Genomic DNA, 21873 nt, shown 5'->3' with positions numbered 1-21873 from the left:
AGGGTTCACTTCACGATATACAGTAGGATGCAATGTCTTTGCAGCATTATCTCACGTGTCTCGACCAACTGAACCAAAGAACAGATTTCTTTTTTTATATAAGTGAAAGACAGTGTGTGGGACCCTTTTCTTCTCATGATTCGCATTTGGTTGTCGGCTCCGACGCACCTTTCCTTGTAGGAGTGCACAAGGCCTTTTCGACCCAAAACAGATAAAATAAATTACACAAAATTAAAGGAGCATTCAGTGATTTGGGTGATTTGGAAAACCACCCAGTCCGCCCCGGTAACAAAATGTGCACATGCACGCTCTACAGTGGGGGGAAGTGCAACAGGCCAACGGCATGTGCACTATGGCCCGCCCCCACTCGATCATGATTGGAGGAAGGCCCCTCTCATCCTGATTGGATGAAGGTTTTGCCACCCGCCACCAAAACTGAAACTAGGGTGTTTTGACCCCAGGGGCTCACTGGGGACAGGGAGGATTTCCTTATATGGTCAGCACACACTATAGTAGGGAGGATTATCCAGAATTAAAAATAAGTGATATTTGAATTAAGTCAAATCACTGAATATACCTTTAATGATTCCATGAACATAAGCCAACATTATTTACAAATAGACACATACGTCTCCAATGTAAATTATAACTAAGTAACATATAATTGCCTTCAACAGCAGCTCAGTATTGAAATATCTCATACAAAAGACGTAAAGATGAGGGATTAAATCTGGAGATGGAGTACATAAGAAATGAAAGAATCATGTTCAGTGATGTTGTACACGTTGTAAGTCATCAGTCAACACGAATAACTGCCATTTACTCAAATCTCAACATGGTTGCATGCTATAGGGCGTTCAATTTATAGACCTGTTTTAAGTGCTGTTCGATGTGTGTTCGAGTGGGTTAAAAGCCATAGATGCTGGTGTTTCTGACACTTTTAGTCCCTATAGGAAATGCATTTGCACAGCTGAAAAGGTATGTGTTCAGTTCACAGCAAATTCTGTGCACATTTAACACAACATATTTGAGCTTTAAACTTGGAGTGCAGGCCTTCGCCATTCTGAGTGGCTGGCTGTGTCAGTCATGGATCGTTGTAGAAATTGTATGTACTGTAGTACAGGGGTTCTCAATCCGTGGGTCGCGACCCCTCGGGGGGTCGCCAAATTATTTTAGGGGGTCCCCAAATTATTTTCAAAAAAAAAAAATGTTCACGATTTTTCTAAAATAGCAGACCTACAAGCTCGTAGCGCGCCACTCGGTGGCGCGCTATGAGCTTGTAGATCTGCTATTTTTCAATAGCTAAATTATAACAATGCTTAAAACACCAAAAGGGGTTCCCGCCCAAAATGGTTTAAGGTTATTGTAGCAGTCAATTTATATTGGGGGTCGGGAGGGAGCGGGGCGGGGGTCCCGAGACATTGCCAAAGCATTTCCGGAGGTCCCCGGGCCAAAAACGTTGAGAACCCCTACTGTAGTAGAAACCCTATGGGCAGAAGAGAAAGTGCTTTTGGGGATGAAATCTATGAAGACCCTCAACCTGGGATTGGGTTAATATTGCTTTTGTGATAATGATGTTTTATCCATCCATCCATCCATCTTCATACCGCTTATCCGTAGTCGGGTCGCGGGGGCAACAGCTCCACCAGAGTGTTCCAGACGCCCCGGCCCATTAATATGTATTCCCAGTTACAGGCAAACAGAATGGAATAATACCCTGTTTGATAGGGGTGGGACGATTCACTTTCCTCCCGATTCGATATGCTCTCGATAACCCATAGGGTGCCGATTCGATTTATAATAATTTCGCGATGCAATGCAATATTGCAATTCATTGCGATTTTGCCCCCAAGTCAGATCAACATATGGAATGAATTCTGTACTGTCCATATATGGAGCGTGTCTTGAGTGTACAGAGTTTGATGAGGTCAGTCAGATCAACATAATGGAATGTCAGAACAAGTCAGCTCCATATATGGAGATCTAAGGGTGGCAGTGGGAGCAGTGTCTTGAGTGTACAGGGTTTGATGAGGGCCCAGCTTAGCACTAATAACTTTGGGGCAGGTGGATGGGTATCAGTCCAAAGGGAGACATCGAAGAGGAAGGATGGATGGGGAAGTATCAACATAATGGAATGTCAGAACATGTCAGCTCCATATATGGAGATGTCAGTCAGCCTTACTGTCATCATGAAAAAAAACGATAAAAAATAATAATGATCACGATTCGATTAAAAAATTGTGGCATTAAAAATATATTATATATTATTGAGACAATTTTGTAACTAATTTGTTGTAAAATCACAACAAATGAGTGTAAAGTGAGGGCCGCTCTTATCATCATACGACATCATGCATCATCTCATGCTGGCCAATCAGAATGCCTGTTGCCTTTGATTGGTTAGCTGATTTGCTTGTTTACATAAGACGTACATTTTCTCTTCAATGTCAATGCCGTGTGATGTTTAATTTATGTCATATTCAGCAGACATTTGACCTGAATTCCCCTTTCATTGTCAATGGCAAATCTTGTGGGGACAAAAGCTGTATATAGGAGGGTCTAACAAAACAGCCAGATCCTGCTCCATATATGGCCACAAAAGGGAGTATGCCCATATTTAGGCATGTACTGATGATATCAGGACTCTCAATATATGGGTATAAAGGGACAAGGACTGCATCCGGTAGATATGTTTTTAGTTTATTTATTCATCTCCCCATTAGCTGCAGCTATGGTCAGCACGCACGCACGCACACATGCACGCACGCACGCACGCACGCACGCACGCACGCACGCACGCACGCACGCACACACACACGCACGCATGCACGCGCAAGCGATACGCGCACACACATCATGCACACAGATTGTGCTCGCAAACTCACTGCAGGGCAACAAGTGTGAAGAGGCATGCAAGGAGTTGGTTCTGCCTTTAGGGCAAAACAAGCACATTATATAAAACAGTAATCCTCTCCCTTAAACCCCTGTGACGACCTCTAAGACGACAAGGGTTCATTTTAAGGTTTAATCAGAAATAGGCCATAGGATACTATGGTGTCAGAAATATACTATGCTATAGTATATACTGTTACTGTAAATGCATATTTTACTCATTTTCCTCACATTTGATCTAAAATCAAAATATGGCATTGCATTCCCCATATATGAAAACCTAAAGAAGCAAAACTCAAGTGTGTGTGTGTGTGTGTGTGTGTGTGTGTGTGTGCGTGTGTGCGCGCGCGTGTGTGTGCACGCAGACATTAGCTGCCATTTTTGAGCTGGGAATACAGCAAATTTGGATACCCCCATAAATCAATCTAGGAAACCATCAGAGTATTATCTTTTTCTTTTGCAGAATCTGTCTTGAGAGATTAGCCATAAATGAACACGATGATGTGCCTTCAGGGTTAAGATCGTTGGAAATGTGACCTAGACTATTAGCTCCACAGAAGGAATCTCTCTGACCTGTACAGTATATGGGATCACAAGCTTACATATACTGTAGCTGGAGGCGAGATCCTTGCCACAGCATTCTGTGGGACAACTGTACGTTGTTTGTGTACTGTCTGTCTTGAGTGTATGCCTAATTAAAGATATATAAATCTTCCAGCATGCTGTACATCCCACAAAGAGTGAGTGTAAAGGAGATTGCATAACACTTCTTTTAGCTACTCACATAAAGCACCACATTATGGGACACGCTGTACGTGGCAGCACAGACAAATATGCACTGTAGTCCTTCTGCACTGATGTAAAGGCCATTTTAACCCATTTTGGGCGGGAACCCCTTTTTGTGTTTTAAACATTATGCTATAATTTAGCTATTGAAAAATAGCAGATCTACAAGCTCATAGCGCGCCACTACGAGCTTGTAGGTCTGCTATTTTAGAAAAATTGAGCACCACTAATACAGAAACATGTCAGAAAACTGTCAGAATTTAGAAGATTTTGTTTAATTTCGACGTCACGCCTAAATGGGTTAACACACACACACACACACACACACACACACACACACACACACACACACACACACACACACACACACACACACACACACACACACACACACACACACACACACACACACACACACACACACACACACACACACACACACACACACACACACACACACACACACTCTCTCTCTCTCTCTCTCTCTCTCTCTCTCTCTCTGCTTGGAGGGCCGATGCACTTCAATAAGTCAGGGCCAGCTAACAATCGATGGGCGACGTACTGTAGCCCACATTCCTCTCCATGTTATTATCTCAGTCTGTCAAAGAAGAAGCTTAAAGAAGTATATATGCCCGTCTACCGTGTCAAGGCACTGAGGCTGTGTGTGAAGTGTGTGGCGGACCAGTGTGTTTCAGTGTGTTGCTCTCAGGGAGAAAGTGTTTCAGAGCTGCAGTTGAATGGCATTGTTTACTTCACTGTGCAGTTTGCAGTACTGAAAGTGTAATGTGAAAGGTTTGGAGGGACCTTTTTTGTATATAAAAAAAACAATAATAATAAAACAATACTGCTTGCATACTGTTTTCCGGGGGGGGCTGAGAACAATACATTGGAACAGGTGATATGGTGAATAGATAATTTCATTAGAAAACACTACCTGTTAGTTAACACTACACAGGTGATATTCCATATGGATGTTTTCACATAGTCGGAGAGGAGAGGTCTTCTCTAACAGGCTTTTATTTCTTTTATTTGGGTTTCACCTGCCAGAGTGCAACTTCCCATAGACAGCCCATTCATCCAAACAGAACAGTCCTATCTAATTGTATTAAATAACGTCAAACTCACCAACATTGCAGCTGTACGGAAAGCTTGAATTATCCTCTTTCTATCTGCAATGCGTTTGTTAAATAAAAATCCACTGAAGACATGTTATGTCTACAGTGACAGGGGACTCCCTGAGTCCCTGTCAAGAAATTCCTTGCAGATGATTTTTTTCCTAAGTGCTGGAGTTTGGAAGTGCTCGTTGACTATCACTCAACAGCCCATGTGTACCACCTGTTTAGAATTTGCACATAATGCAGGAGGCAGCAGGAGGTTGCTTTACTGACACTTAGGCCCAGGCCACAAGTATATGGGTCTTTTGCAAAACGCACATTTCTCTGTGCGTTTGGGCCTTTCAGCCACACGCAAACAGCGTTTTCGGCCACTCAAACGGAGGTTTTTTTAAACGGATAAATAAGTGAAGATTTTCGAAAATATCCGGATCAGTGGAGCGGTGTAGTCATGCGAAACGGAGCTTTTGAGAAACGATGATGTCACCGCCACCGTCAACATGCAGCTTGTCAAGCAGAGGTCCTCACAAGTATAGGTAAAACACAGCCCAGTCCTCAGCGCAATGGCCCGTTGCGCAAAGAGGTTGAGATTTTACTCGTGCTATATTCAGATAATATTCAACCGATTGTTATAATTCGAAGTGGTATATATTCTGTGAAGTTTATATTTTCATTGGGTGTACAAGTCATGTTTTTAATATGCCTTTATCAAATGATATAGAGAGATGGTAGGGTAGTGCCCAAGCCCTTATAGCCATGCAGCCTATATGATCTGTGGTGCACTTGCTAGGCCTACACTCTCAATTAGGGATTTTCCCAGAGGTTAATTTCACTGATGTGTACAACCTTTATTCAAATAGTTTCATTTGTATTGGTGCCGAGTGCGAAGCCAATGGGTTAATTGCGGACCGCTACAGATAAACTGTGGATATTAACCTACCAATAAGGACCCAGGCCAAATGCCATTGCGCAGTAGCCTACACCAACAAGTCTATGCGTGGTGTGTGCATAGCCGCATGTGAAACTATATCGTGCTGTATTTTGCATCATGGTCATGGTCATGCGAGGAGAGAGAGAGAGAGAGAGAGAGAGAGGTGTGAATGGAATCGCATCGTGCGTGCGCATTATGGCACATCTCTCTCATGTTTAGGGCGCACCATTGACTGCATGTCACTGTGCCTACATGCTGACAATGTGTGCGTGAACTTGTATTAGCCTACATTATAACGTGACATTTATTATACAGCTCGAAAATATAGCCACTCTACAAGCTCACAACTGGTTGTGGACACTTCTATAGGTCTGACTCTGCTATTAATTTCTGTGCAGGACTTGCCAGGTCGCCAGAGCAATGGTAAAGTGTCAATCATTTTTAAATTATATGGAGAGAAAAGTCGAGAGTCGGGATCTGGAGATTTACGCACATAGTGTGACATGCTGACAGACAATGAAAGAAACATATACTTCCACTCACAATTTAGGTGGCTTTTAAAATGCGGTACTTATTCCTTCATTAAAAATATGATTAGCACCTCATAAGTGTAAATATAAAATCAAATATAATATAGCCTACAATTGAAACCTGCTACTGCAGTGATTTTATCCTGTGTTCAATGCTGCGTTTGTGTGTGGACATAGATATCTCTGTCTCTCGGAGGACGAAAATATCCGTTTTGCAAAAGATCCAGAGTAGTGTGGCCTGGGCCTTAGAAAAGAGTACTATAGACCAGTGGTTCCCAAACTTTTCCATGTCAAGGACCCCCAAATTGACACCAATTATCTCGCGGATCCCCATTTGAAAAGACATGCCAGGGACCCCCATAAGAGATGGACCCGTTAGGGTCCATTTGGTTCGATTTGTACACTCTCTGAGTTACAGACCCATACGGTCTGTAATAATGGTTCCAAATTATCATTTAGCTGGGTCCCCCCTGGAACTCCCTCAAGTACCCCTGGGGGTCCCCGGACCCCACTTTGGGAAACACTGCTATAGACTAATACCAGTTTAAGTCCACTATCCATAATGTATAAATGATGAATAAGGGGTCAGGACAACGAGGTGTTTTCGTGGAGGGGTCAGAATAAAAAATGACTATTTAATACAATTAAATAGGACTTTTCTGTTTTGGATGAATGGGCTGTCTATGGGAAGTTGCACGTAGCACCTTGCTGGCAAGATATGGCATTCTGTGTGCATATCATCAATATTGTCCTGTTGGATCGTCTTTCTTTTCTTAGATTGTTTTGGCTCAGCTTGGTTGAGTCATGAACTCATCACATTATGCAGATTTATGGTCACACGTCACACACGATTGACAGGATTGGCAGCATTGACAGCTAGGCTCTGCATCCATACAAACTAACAGTGCCAGACAGTCACCTCTTTGTTTATTCTTGGCTCATTAGACCAGTAGTCAGCCATTCAGTCTTTATTGGCGTGTTCATGTTTAGGCAGACAGCTTTGCTATTGAGTTCAGACATGGTTCAATTTGGATGAGAGTCACTAGGAAGATAAGGGTTTAGACGAGGGGGTAACTTTCAGGTGAGAGTGCAACTAATTATGATGTTACAGTATATATTTGTACTATTGACTAGTGAAAAGAAAAGATAAATCTTATATTTTTGTACTTACATTGTGTGTCTGTAGGAGACAATAAACCCATCATCGTAGTGATATGTCATCATCTCATCATCTTCATCACTGACAGCTTGGCTCATTACTTCACAGCTCGCAGCTTCCCGTGTGGAGGTTGCATGAACTCATAGCTACTTTAAATGACATCTGTCTCAGACTCTCTCTCATTCAGGTGGATGTGCTCTAGCTTTTTAAATTTATTGGATTTAAATTGTTGAAATTCAATGAGCACACTTGTAAACTAGTCTAGATATACTGTGACCCTTAAATCCTACCAGTCTATAATAGGACTATAGTTTGTAAAAACGTGTACGTCACCAAGAGGGGGTGCAACAATTAAAAACAATTTAAAACCAATTTAAAAAACATACATATATATATATATATATTTATTTATACTCATTTCACCAATGCATCAAAATAAAGATCTCACAAATCCTACTAGGTCTGTGGGCTTTTACATTTACAATGTTTTTCCTTTTGTGTGAAACAAGAAAAAGATGAAGAACAATCATGAAAAACAACAAAGGAAACTACGGCTAAGAAAAGCATGCAACAACATATGTACCAGGTTGGATTTGTTCAACGCAGGAGGCCACCTTTTAAAGCTTAGAAAAATATATATCATTCCCTCGACGTGACCACAGCAGGGCACTTATGTACTGAGCAAGTCTGCACCACTGTGAGATGTCAGTTTAAAAAAAGAACGTATACTAGCACACAGGATAGTCGCTCAATGTAAACAAACCAGACAATCCCAGAAGTATGGCGGTGGCGCATATGTTGACACGCCCTCAAGGATATTTTGGTACTCCCTATAGTAGTAGCCATTGTACTAGTACAGTATATATATATATATATATATATATATATATATATATATATATATATATATATATATTGAATTGCATTTTTTATAGCGCCTTTCCAGGTGCTCAAAGCACTTTACAATGGTTCATTCATTCATACATTGGGAGGTGAAGCGGCGAACAGTCAACGCCAGCGTCCTCACTTCCCACATTCACACACCAATGGTGGCACGCTCACACCGACCAACTCATTGGAGGCCATGTAGGGTTCAGTGTCTTGCCCAAGGACACTTCGACATGTGGACAGGAGGAGCCGGGATTCGAACCCAGGAATCATTGGACGACCTGCTCTACCTCCTGAGCCACAGCCGCCCTATATACTCACGCACACACTATATAAATACTAGTAGCCACTGTAAAATCAGAATGTTTTTTTATTTCTCAACCTCACCAACCTGAAATGGCTGCTCTCAGCGTAATTGTATGTGTCAAACAAGATTTGAGATAAAGCAATCAATTAGTTGACTAATTCCTATGACTATTAGTTGACTAAGAAATTATTTAGTCTAGGATAGCCCTACAGTAGCGCAGGTCAGTCAACCTACCATCTATAAATAAAATGTTAATACATCTATCTCACACATTACTAAGCTACAACAATTGCTATCCTCTCAGCATGCAATGTTGAGTTATGTATATCAGACAATCTGCGTGCATTTCCCCCAGGCATTTTCACAAAGTACACTATTTTCTGGGCTTATTTTTTTAGGCCAACTGCACTGCATGTTACATATCCAAGGGAATAAGGAAAAGCTCTTGCCCAATGTGTTTGTGAAAGTGTTTGGCGAGAGAGAAACAATAATTCGACTCCCCTGGGGCAGTGTTTCCCAAACAATGGGTTGAGAATAGAACCGGTTTGTGTCACTGACCCGTGTCTGTCATGGGGATATTTATTCATGTTAAAGACTTTCCTGCTTTGCCAACCAATTAATGAGACTCAATGGATACGAGCGAGACAAAAGCAAAGCACAGTCTACACATAATTATTGCTTTGTTAATATATGCTCATAATAAGTTCAGCGTATCGTATCTTAACTGCTTGCCCTTAGGGACAGGGGGGCGGTGTACGTGAGCATCGAGGAGTAATTGCCTTAGTTATGTATGAAAGAGGGTCTGATTATAATTTATGACCACGATTTAAATGTCTGGAGAATACATAGTAAACTATTCTAATATATGGGTTAATATTATGTTAATTGACCCGTTTAAAATAAACGGCAGAGTAATCTTTGAATCTCTTGTGACTGGTTTTCCTGTCTTCTCCCTCTCACTTTGCATTCCTTCGATCTCTGTCTCATCTTTTCTCCTATATCTCTCTCTCTTCCTTCTTTGTAGTCTTTTCCCTCTCCTGTTCCCTCTGCTCGCTTCTTCACCATCTCAGATGATCCCACTCACCTTTTTAAAACCATCCCATCTCTGTTACTGTTTCTCTTCCGTTTGATCTCATCCTCATCTCCATCTTGTGTCCCTTTATCTGTCTGTGTGTCTCCCCCTCTTTCCCCGGGGACTGCGCAGTAGTCCGACATTCTGTTAGTCTGACTACAGCATGGCCGCTTAAGACTCACCTCGTGGCCGCTTAAGACTCACCTCGTGGCCGCTTAACTCTTTGAGATATTCATGGATTTCTATATAGTTTTTAGACTTCTCTATGGCAGAATGGCGTTTTTGAATGATTTATTGAAAATTCTCTGTTGTGAATGTGTGACAACGAAAGACCTTCAGAGAAAGCTTGACTTGTCTGCTTCCAGGAAAAAAATGAACTGAGTTGATAAAATGTTTAGTTCTTGTGTTGGAAGCCATTTAAAAGAGCCTGCATTTACACTGTTTTCTGTTTCTAGGACAACAAAAAAAGTTATGACCAGTTGAAGTTTTATTTTCTAAAGAACTTTTTTTCTGCTGGGCGTACACACCCATGCCATATCTCATTTTAAAGGGTGAGTTGTCTAGTTCAATTAAAATAAAATAAAAAGTTTCTCACATGTACCACTGTAGATATTTTGCCATCTATAAATAGCATGGTCAGTCATGATCAATCTGACCTATCCAGCTAAAAGTCCCCCTAGCTCTGAAATGGAACATCATATAAACTCAATTCTTTTTTGGGGTAAAATTAGACATTCTAACGCACATTTTGATATATACCATGTTTACATAGTCTTACCAGTACCGTGTCTATTCATGCATGTATCTCAAAAACCTGTTGTGAAAAAACAGTTTGGATAAAAAACACATCCAAGGACATTGTTTTGATATGACTTTGTGCCCATGATATGTATCAAAATATAGACTTGAATGTATACTGTATTATAACAAAAAAATTGGGTTCTTACCATCTACCGTTACAGAGTAAATCACAGTTGAAACTCGCTTAGTCAAACCATAAACCTCAGAATAGTGAACAAAATAGCCATGACAGGTCTAACTCATTGTAAAAGCTTGTCTTTTATTTTTTATGACTACTAACATAATACAATTATAATAAATAATACAGAAAATAAATAGGCCTACATACAAAACAGTTGTCCCCAAACTCCCCAGTGTCCCCAAACCACTGCATTCCAGTTGTTCTTGACGGTGTGTGTGTGTGTGTAGGCTAAATTTAAAAAAAACAACTGAAATGAATGAATGCATCCGGTTCAGTGTCGGAGAACTCCATCGCAGTCTTGACTCTTCGTCTTCATCATCCTCCTCCTCCTCCTCCTCATCTGATGCCAGTTCTAAATATATAAAAATAAACATTTAGCTGTAGTCAGCCCGGCCAATAGCCAGTTGGGGGGGGGGGGGGGGACGTAGGCTATCTGACATCATCGTCATCATCATCATCACACGGAGACACACTAAACAATGTACAGTCATGACTGTATACAATATACAATGAATGCAATTATCATGCAAGCTCAGACGTCAATGAAACGTCATACAGATCTTATATAATACGCTACTGTTAGCTTCACTCCCCGTCCCCCCTCCGATCCTTGTAGCAAGGATCGAAGTAGCCCCATATGTGCCCTCTCCCTACGCTCATTCTGTAGCTCCCTACGCTCATTCTGTAGCTCCGAGATGAGCTACAGAATGAGCGTAGGGAGAGGGCACATATGGGGCTAGGATCGAAGCAACCACGCGTTGCTTCAGTAAACGATGCATGTTTGTTCTCCGTCTTTGTAGACAGTAAATAAAAGGAGCGAACATTACTCTAAAGATCAGATCGCCTATAAGGCACGCTACAATAGAAAATACTTGTACTGCCATGCGTGCATGCCTGCTACGATACATTTGTACTGCACCAACCGATCGACACCAACCCCCCCTCCAGCCATTATCCAGCACCAATGCACCGACCAACACCATTAGCCAGCACCTTTGGTGCTGGCTAATGGCTGGGGGCCATCGTGGTGAGTCATTCTGGCGTCATGATCTGACTAGTAGTAGTAATTATCCAAGCATCTATTTGTAGCGATCATCTTATGATTTCTGATCACTATAGAAGGGCATTTTCTACAATAAGATTACCTCAAAACATTCCGGGTTGATCGTCTTCTTCAATGGTTTCCCGGTATAGCTCATCGGACGACGATGGGGAGACAATGAAAAAAGGAGGGAGGGAGCAGCGAGTCTCGCTGTAAGCACTGGACCAGGGCTACTCCGCCTGGAGAAGGCGACTGGGACGCGTATGGATCAATACTACTACCACAAAACTCGCACAAATAAATAGTACTGCTTTCAACTTTTTCTGCTAGAAAATCGCTCGGGCGAGACGGCAAAACAGGCAAAACAATGAAGACTCCCTCTGCCCCCACTGTTTACAGGGGTTGGGACCAGCTTCCAATGGCAACACGTACACGTGTGTCACGTGACACGGGTTTTCTGGGTAATGTAGTTGGAATATAAGCTCAGGAATTTAAACAGCGCTTCGGAGCATATTAATATGTTTAGATTCATCAAAAACTGTGAAGACGCCAATTGGCGTCATTGATCATTTACGGAATTCTGATGAAGACGCCAATTGGCGTCTTTCATCTTCTAAGGGTTAAGACTCACCTCGTGGGGCCGCGTGCGGTTATGGTTATGGTTAGGGTCAGGGGTCGGACTAATGAGTGGTCAGACCAGTGCCATGCTAGCTACCCCTTCCACCTCTCGCTTTAGGTGAGAGCTTCTCACCTATATAAGTTTTAATTGGCAACTCACTGTCCCTCCTTCTACCTCTCCTTCCTTCCCTCTTCCTCCTCTGCCCACCTTACATCTTCTTTAATTCCCTTTCTCTCTTCTCTTTTTTTGAACATCTTACCCTCTTACTTCACCCTTCTTCCCACGATCTTGCACTTTTTGCATGTGTCTAACCTCATGTGCATATAGTAGCCTACTTGCAGCTTTTTTCCAGGTGCGAAGCAGCCTGGCTTACATTTGCACACACCACTACTGACGACCGCAAACACGACCTAGTCATAATTGGCTGCCTCCTAGCGACCTTACTAGCGACCTAGTCATGATTGGCTGCCTCCTAAGCCAATGGGAGTCTGAACGGCATAAAAACCCATACTCCGCAACGCGGAGCGAGTGGCAACAGCGGCTAATGTCATGAGCTAACTGGAGCTAGAGGAAAGCCATAACAAAACACACAGTGAGTGAACCAACAAAAGAACGTCGGAAACGAACGAAAATGGGCGCTACAAGAGCTTGTTGCACCTGGTAGTTATGACTGAGTCATTTTCTTGTTTATGTATATGTGTACGCATGTAGATATCAATTAGACTTTTGATTGTTTCCATTTCAGATTGTTTCCACCCCCCCTTTCTTTCTTTCCTGAAAGCAACGACATGATGGAAAACTGATTTTACACCTGCAAACCCGTGAATGAGACAATAAAACTGATTTCGATTCCATCCCTCTCTCTTTCACTCCATTCCTCTTTGTGTTGTTAATTATTATTCCTCCTTTTCTTCCAGGTTGTGAAGGAGGAGCGCACCAGAGGAAGCTCTACAAAGACCTGATGGTGAACTATAACCGCCTGGAGAGGCCCGTCCAGAATGACTCGGCACCCATAGTGGTGGAACTGGGCCTCACGTTGCTCCAGATCATTGATGTGGTGAGTAAGTAATTGTGTGTGTGTGTGTGTGTGTGTGTGTGTGTGTGTGTGTGTGTGTGTGTGTGTGTGTGTGTGTGTGTGTGTGTGTGTGTGTGTGTGTGTGTGTGTGTGTGTGTGTGTGTGTGTGTGTGTGTGTGAGAGCGAGAGAGTGCATTCTTTTCTTATACATTCATTTGTAACTCTGATGGAACCCAAATGGACCCATACGGTTACATTTGTAAAAATTGTATAGTGTGCACTATTGGAGTTAAATGTACACACTGTGGATTTTCAGTACGCGATTTTCAGCTGCACGCATTTGGGAGTTTTGCTGTGACTGCAGTGTACTTTACTTTGTGCTGTGAGAAATAAGCCACTTCTCCCCTCCTTCATTTCTCATTTGGAGACGGTCACTGGTTCCGTCCTTTCACTGGACAAGACAATTCAATTTCAGTCTGATGCATCTCTCTCTCTCTCTCTCTCTCTCTCTCTCTCTCTCTGTCCCTGACCTTCCTTTCTGTCCCGAATAAAGGTTTCTCTTACTATCAGGACATGTGTGGGACCACGTTCCACTTCCCTTCCTTCCTGCAGGGCTACACACTGCAATACGCAGTGTTCATTCTACTCTTGAGAGCGTATAGTCCATTGGGTTATAGTTCTCGTTGCTAAATTTGCATTCTGTGTCATGTCTAATTACACCTCAATCAATGCTATTTATATTGGGTTCACTGTCAGATCTATCCGCTCTTGTTCATGTTCTCTCCACGCTCATGCACCCATCCTCTAGGAAAACCCACACATGATCCGTGACCCACGCCTGAGCACTCATCCAAAAAACCCAGACTGACACCCTGTTGCGGCTCTGAGTCGGGGTTCGTCGTAAGCTGTGTGTCTCTTCATGCAGGCACGTGCAGAGAGTGTTAGAGAGACAGGGGCTGAAATCCCAAAAAGAGGGCACTTTTGGCCCAAAATAGCAGATCTACAAGCTCACAACACGCCACGCTGCGACACGTTGCGAGCTTGTAGATCAGCTATTTTCAGGGCGCAACCCTGCACTCTTTTATCTACTGGACGGCATGGATTTCGAAACAAATTAGTTCAGGAGACTTCGGAAGAAAAAAAACTATTCTCCTGAATGCTGCCTGGATGGCATGGAAAGGAGAGGAGGGCATTTGCATTTCTTTCACCATAGTAATGGGGAAGCTGTTTTACAGATGGGTAAAAGGGCAGGGGCTGAAGCCCCCTTTTGATATCTATGTGTGCACGTCCCTGTCTTCATGATAAGGACCCCCTCTAAAACTAGATGGTGCATCTCAAGGGGCTATCCTCTAAATTCAATTAAATTTCAATATATATATAAGAACATGGCGTTAAAAGCTTGATGTTGGGCTGCTGCATTATGTTTCCCAGAGTGTATTATTCATCTTCTCTATAGAGCGTCGCCGTCCCGCCCCCTACCATGGCCCAGGGAATTATTCTCCGTTCATTTTCCTCATAGACATTTCAGAAAGTATTTATTTAAAGACGTTTACGCCGCGGACAAAGCCAACTTGAGTCGTGACAAATCATGACAACAAACACAATTTTTTGGGCCGAACAAATAATTAGAAAGAAGACGAAAACGGCAGGTTACAACACTTTTTTTGTTGTTTTTCTTCTTTGTAATTATTTTTTTGGTCCAAAATATCGTTCGTGTTGTCATGAGTTGTCACGACCCCTAGTTGGCTTTGTCCGCGGCGTAACTGTCTTTAAATAAATACTTTTTTGAAATGTCTATGGGAAAAATGCATTGGGATTCATTTCCTGGGCCATGGTAGGGGGCGGGACTGCAACGCTCTATAGAGAAGATGAATAATACACTCTGGGAAACATAATGCAGCAGCCCAACATCAAGCTTTTAACGCCATGTTCTTATATATATATTGAAATTTAATTGAATTTAGAGGATAGCCCCTTGAGATGCATCATCTAGTTTTAGAGGGGGTCCTTATCATGAAGACAGGGACGTGCACACATAGATATCAAAGGGGGCTTCATGAGCCCCTGCCCTTTTACCCGTCTATAAAACAGCTGCCCTCTCCAGACCACAAATGCAGCATCTATAGCCTCCTGCAAGCGCGTAGCGTACTGCATATAGAAACAAGCGTCATGAGGTGTCTGGGGGAAGAGCCAGAATCTCGCTCTAGATGCTCCAATCATCACCTTTTGCTTTGGTGTGATATCCACGGGAGCATGATCCAGTGTGCTGTTCTTCCATGTGCGGCACCTGGGATTTCATCGTTTTGGATGCGTGTGGCGGCTTGGTAAACTTTTTTCTTTTTGGAGGAATTCTTCATGCTTCTCGTGACATGGCTCAAAACCCTACCGCCTCCAACCTGGGCTCAGTCTGTCTGTGTGTAATGCAGCTGCACATGGCCCCCCCAGATCCCTGGGGGCCATGCATGATCGGATTCGGATACGACTGTGAAGCTGTTGTGAAACTCTGTACACATGGCCTCCCCCATCGGTTCACAAGACTATATAATACAGCAGCTGTGGGAGCTGCTGTATTCTCTTATGCCAGCCTCCCTTTGGTGTATTGCGTGTGCGTGTATCTCTCTCTCTTGTCTGGCTATAATAGCCGAGGAGCCACAGGCCCAGAAGAACGGTTAAGGATTAACCTGTGATGTCATGATGACATACTTTTTATTTGTGTTTTTTCTATTCACTTGGTCATTAAGGTCCACAGAATGAGAGGTCTGCTCTGCCGGAAACATCGCGAAAAAAAGGTTATAGACATTTTTGTAAACCACACCATAGACAACCAATATAAGGCAAAATTTCATCATACTTTAAGTAGCATGTGACATGTCAAACTAGGGGGTTTTCATGATTCTGAATCAATTCCAAACATTAGTTTTGCACGAAAAACACACACATTTGGGCAAGTTGATATGGCCGAATTTTAATTTTTCGTGCAAAACTAATGCTTGGAATGGATTCAGAACATGAAAATCCCCTAGTTTGACATGTCACATGCTACTTAAAGTATGATGAAATGTTGCCTTATATTGGTTGTCTATGGTGGGGTATACAAAAATGCCCATAACATTTTTTTCGCAATATTTCCGGCAGAGCAGACCTCTCATTCTGTGGACCTTGATGACAAAAGGAATAGAAAAAGGTCACCATCACAGGTCCTCTCAAATGTTTAGTGCTGGCGACTATAAGGCTGTACTGTCTCTGCTACTGTTGTCCTCAGATGAGCCCTCCAGCAGTCATCTGGAGTCTCCATGCGTCTGGCTAACTCGCCAGTGCTTTCTGCCCGTGCATCTTTATATAGCACATCCTTGTACGCTCGTGTGGGACGCCCCCGTCGTAACTGATGCTCGTGTGTCTGTGGAAGTGACCTTCAAGACGAACAGATACTAACTCAAATATAGTGTCACGCTTCTTCAGTTCCCTCGTAGTCATCCAACAGAGAGAAACGGTAGTGATAATGCAAAGGTGGATAGGCAGATTAACAAAGGTTTAATCAAAAGAAAAAGTTTCATCCATATATTATGTATTTGTATCATCTATATACATTGCCTGCTGACTAAATTCACAACAATAAGCTAGGTTTTGTCCAAAGGTCACATTCGTGGGTACCAAGCTTTTATTGGAAGGAGGCAGAAGGAGGCCTATATTTCTATTTTTCAAACAGTAAAATGTACTGGTTCTTTTATTGAAACCAAGTAGTATATCGGAAATTTAAGAAAACCTTATATGTTTAAAACAATGCAATACAGCCTCATTAAAGTTGGTGTTGTAACTTTATATATTGTCAATTACTTCCATGAGAGTGGGAGAGGTGGTGGAGTTAGTTGCTTTAGCAGACATTTTGAGGGTCCAATGGAGTTAAGAGGTTTTGTCCAAAGCACTTTTTACTACTTAAATACTTTTTTCAATATTTTCGAAACAACACACAGACGTAAAGGGTGTTCAATTGCACTGATTTATGCCAAAAAAACCCTCAAAAATGGAGTTATGAGGTTTGCTCCCGACAGCAACGATATGAAATATTGAAACAGTGCAGTTACAGTCCGCGTGGAGGTCCTCGGTAGTCCGCGTGGAGGTCCCCGGTAGTCCGCGGGGGTCTGCGGTTGTCCGCGGATACACTCAGACTCAGATGTGTCACCCATTCAATCAGGTCTGCTCATGTCACGTTTCACTGCTCCGTTCTGGTCCGCTGTTATGCTCAAACAAGTGACCCTACAGAATTTGGGCTGAGCGTGCGCGAAATGGCGGCACTCGTGTGTCATTATTAGCATTTTGATCGTGTTTCTAAGACAATTTCTACATGGATTTTATTGTTCATAACGTAGGATGAAGTCTGATGCGGCCATGCAAAAATGATTGTGTCCGTGGATTATTATACTTTTTTTGTTACCGCAATTTCTTTTTAACATGGATTCTGTTGGTGAGTATACAGTGGTTGGCAGCGAGGGTGACATGTCACATGAATTAGTTAGTTTCTCAACCGAGTGCGTATGTGACGCAGGACGCAGGGGCTATAATTACAACACTGACTGAAATGTAAAAGTCTACATCCTAAAATGTAAATTGAAAACATTTCTTCAGGCTATAACTGTGGTGGGAGAATTGCTTTCCTTTTAACATTGGTCTACTCTAGTATGTGATATGCATATATTTTGCCTCCGCATCACCGATGATGTGATAAGGTGCTTACGTGAGCTTGGCCTTGAGGTGCACTACTGTGCAGTGTGCACACCTGTGTGGTTCCCAAACTTTTCCATGTCAAGGACCCCCAAATTGACACTAAATAGCCCACGGACCCCCATTTGAAAAGATATGCCAGGGAAGATTTTTATGGCACTCGCAGTGATTTTCAACCCGTTTAATTTCACGGAGCCCCAGTTTGACATGGATTAGTCTACGGACCCCCCATTTAATGGCATTTCTATCTCTGGGACCCCCAATTTATATTGTAAAATCAATGGTAATTTAACTCCTAACTAAGGGTCCATTTGGTTCCAAATGATCATTTAGCTGGGGACCCCCTGGAACTCCCTCAAGGACCCCTGGGGGTCCCCGGACCCCACTTTGGGAACCACTACACTACTGTGCACGTAGCGGCGTGACGTGAGCTGAACAGTGATCGCTCTTCTTTTATAGAGACAGACAATCCATGTTCTAGTCGGCCCGGGCCTCGTCCACCGCCATGCCATGAAAACCCAATGCTTATTCAGTCACAACAGTGTTCGCTAAAACATACAGTATGGGATTCCTTTGGAGAAATCAATTTGTCAACCAATTCGCTTCATCCTCAAAACTTGAGTTTTATTGGGTGGGCGTTCTCATGTGACAAAGCGTGATTGCTTGTGTCATAAAGTCACAATAACGTACAGATCTAGGGAGCTATTGTTGCTTGTGTGGGCCCTGGTGTCAGCCACACTCTAAAGCCCATCAGAGTTGATTTATGAGGAGATTAGAGTGCTTGTATTGAGGCGGACGGAGGTGATACTGCCCCTTTTTGAAGGTGCACAAAGTCCCGACGGTATAGCACAAAGAAAAGGTCAAGCACTAAACACAGCCGTCTCAACGATATCTATAGATCATGGGAGATCACATGCGTGCACAGTGCAGGCAAGCAGGCACGCACGCACGCACACAATGGAAGGTTTCCCTGTTTCGGTGGTGGAGAAAGACTAGCCTGGCTAATAAGCCAGACTCAAATCACACTGTCGTGTGGTATTTGAGTCTGTAGATGCTGTGTATGGATCTTGTTTCCCGGGGGGGGACTGTCAGTCAAAGGTCTCAAGCATTGAACGTCACTGTACCAAAGCCTGCCCATATTGCATACCGTGTCCCGATTGTCCACACCAGTTCTCTGGTGTAGTAAATGGGCGTACAATTGAGCCTCTCCAGACCGTAATCCGCCGGCAGGCAATTTTTTTTTGCCAACGGCTGATTCGGTCTGGCTTATTAGCCAGGCTAGAGAAAGACAGCTGAATAAAGAGGAACTTGTCAGACAGAGAGGCCAGGAGGAGATAAGACTGCACCGAGGCAAGGAAGGGCTCAGGCCTCCTGGCAGGACTCGGGCATGACCTATGTGCCACCCTGCCTGTCTGGGGCAGGGTGGTGATGGACACATTGCACCTGTGCTTTTGCACTCTAGGGCAGGGAAATGGCTGACTGAGGTACGCTCCTTTTACTTTTCTGAGTACACACACTTTATGCATATTTGATGTTGTTCTGTCTTGATATTTGATAGTTTTTCCCCCTCTATATTCTTATCATTTAATAATGTAACTGCATGGGTAGCCTGTGGAAAAATAATTTCACCCACTGCTTTACACCATATAAACTTATGTGACAAAGTGAAGTTAAAGTTGAAGTGAGGACAAAAAGATAAAGAAAAAAAGATCTCAGTTATAGAGACAAGGATCAAAGAGACCAGACAAGTCTCAGAGAGACAAGGTAGACAATAATAAATCAACCATGGAGGGCAGAGAAAAATGTGGATTTTCAATTGTTGTTGCAAGTTGCAACTTTCAAAGAAACTAGAGAAACCGTTGGATGGTACTTACACCCGCCTTCTAATGAGCGCAACATCTGTCTTGGAAGAGCCACCCATCGACTAATCTAATATACGGCAACCTTCCCCGTGTTTCTTCACTATAGTCAGATCCAGAAGAACACAGTTTGCCGGCCACTGCTACAGAGCTGACAATGAGGTTATATCTTCCCTTCTTCTCTGGAGTCCTGCCTCAAAGCAGACCAGAGGTAGAAAACTGTCGTTCCCTGATGTCATCGCTTGGGACACATGCATCAGTAAGCAGGAACTGGGGATGGCAATGAAGGACCGGAAAGTGTGACGTGGCATTGTGAAAGCCATGATCTCGACCGCGGTCGAAAAATTATGATGATGATGCAACTATGCACATAGGCCCATTTCGTCCGTAGGTGTGGTAGCATTTTGCATGCATGTCTACTCTGCACGTAGCTATTTGGGTAGAACTTGATAAATGATAAACGTAACGTTTATATTTTACGTTTGTTTGGAATCAAGTCAACAGTTAGGCAAGTTAGGCAACCTGTGGGAATGCTTATGTAACTGTTGCACTAATGTTGCGGAAGTTGGACATAACTGCTTGGTATTGATTATATATTATTTCATGCTAAAGTAACTTAATTTAAGGTATTGAGGGTTTAGAGAAGGACAGAGAAATGCTGCCGTTACTTGAGAAATGTTGTTGTGTTGGTGCGGTGCAGTCAAACTATCAACATATGGATTGTCAGAACAGGTCAGCTCCATATATGGAGATCTAAGGGTTTCGTAATCCCCTAATGAGATGGAGGAACAGCATGACATTAAATAACGATCAGCACCTGTGCTGATCATTAAAAAGCGTGCATGGTGCCGGAGCCCGCGGGGTTGATGGCGCAGCGACTTGGACCGCCCATTGTTCCATACAGCTGTGCTATCAGGTGTTCTCTGGGATAAGGAGGGCGTCTGCTTTGCATTCTAATGCTGTACTGAATTTGGTTCTCGGACTCTTTCATGTCAAGGACCCCCCGCAAGTTCAAATGTATTTGGACCGAGGATCAAACGATTTATGTCATAAGTGATCTAAACATGGTCCCCTGAGCCCAGTTTGAAAACCATGTGTGGCAGTAGTCCAATAAATGACATAATAATAATAATCATCAATAATCATCTGCACTCCTGCGGCTGCGAATGGACTCTTTTCTTCTGTAAATGTTGCATACAGTTTACTGTATATTTACAGTTTTTTAGATATGGCAGATACAGATTTGCAGGAATATTGCAGGGCTCTCATCTAGGTGGTGGCACACGGTTTACATGTGTAATGTCTAGTGTTGCATGTTTATCGAGCAGGGAATATCCTTCATCATAAAAAAGTATTCAACAGACCGTAACAAACATAATGTATACATAACACAACCTTGTGTACATGCATGTGCATTCAAGTGCATACAACACAGCCTCTCATTTAACACCCTCCTTATGTCCACAGGACATTACAAGAGAGATTACAGTACAATACAGTATGTATACCCAAGTATTTGTAAGAATGAACCTGGGGCGCACAATTATTATTACCGTTATTGATTCATATCATATCTGAACATTTTCAAGTAGAGTATTCTCCTCTGGCTCAACAAATCCTCAGAACACCAGAACGCCAGAGGGAAAGAAAATCTCTCAATGTCTTGAAGTGAGCATTTTTAGCTCCTCCAAACAAATAAAATAATACGGTAATCATCATTCATCAATGTACAATTTAGGAATTTAGCAGATGCTCCTAATACAGAGCGACTTACAGCAAGCAAGGACGACACAAGGTAATACAGTTGGAGGCCATCGATATTGTCCTTTTCTTTTTGCTGAGGTTTGCGTGATCTGCGCAAAAGGACAGTTAACCCATTTTGGGCGGGAACCCCTTTTGGTGTTTTAAACATTGTTATAATTTAGCTATTGAAAAATAGCAGATCTACAAGCTCATAGCG

At 42.8% G+C, this 21873-nt stretch overlaps 1 protein-coding gene across 3 annotated transcripts in view; it reads left to right on the top strand.

The window, feature by feature from the left end:
- LOC306922464 (neuronal acetylcholine receptor subunit alpha-7-like) overlaps window positions 1-21873 on the top strand; it is a 94264-nt gene that overhangs the window by 13140 nt on the left and 59251 nt on the right. For all 3 annotated transcript variants that reach the window (XM_079500099.1, XM_079500098.1, XM_079500097.1), the window contains exon 2: window positions 13238-13377. In XM_079500099.1, coding sequence (XP_079356225.1) covers window positions 13238-13377 — 140 coding nt within the window. The remainder of the gene's footprint in view (window positions 1-13237; window positions 13378-21873) is intronic.

This window comes from Electrona antarctica (assembly GCF_951216825.1).
Source record: "Electrona antarctica genome assembly, chromosome: 4".
Taxonomy (NCBI): domain Eukaryota; kingdom Metazoa; phylum Chordata; class Actinopteri; order Myctophiformes; family Myctophidae; genus Electrona; species Electrona antarctica.
This window is presented reverse-complemented; position numbering and strand designations above follow the sequence as displayed.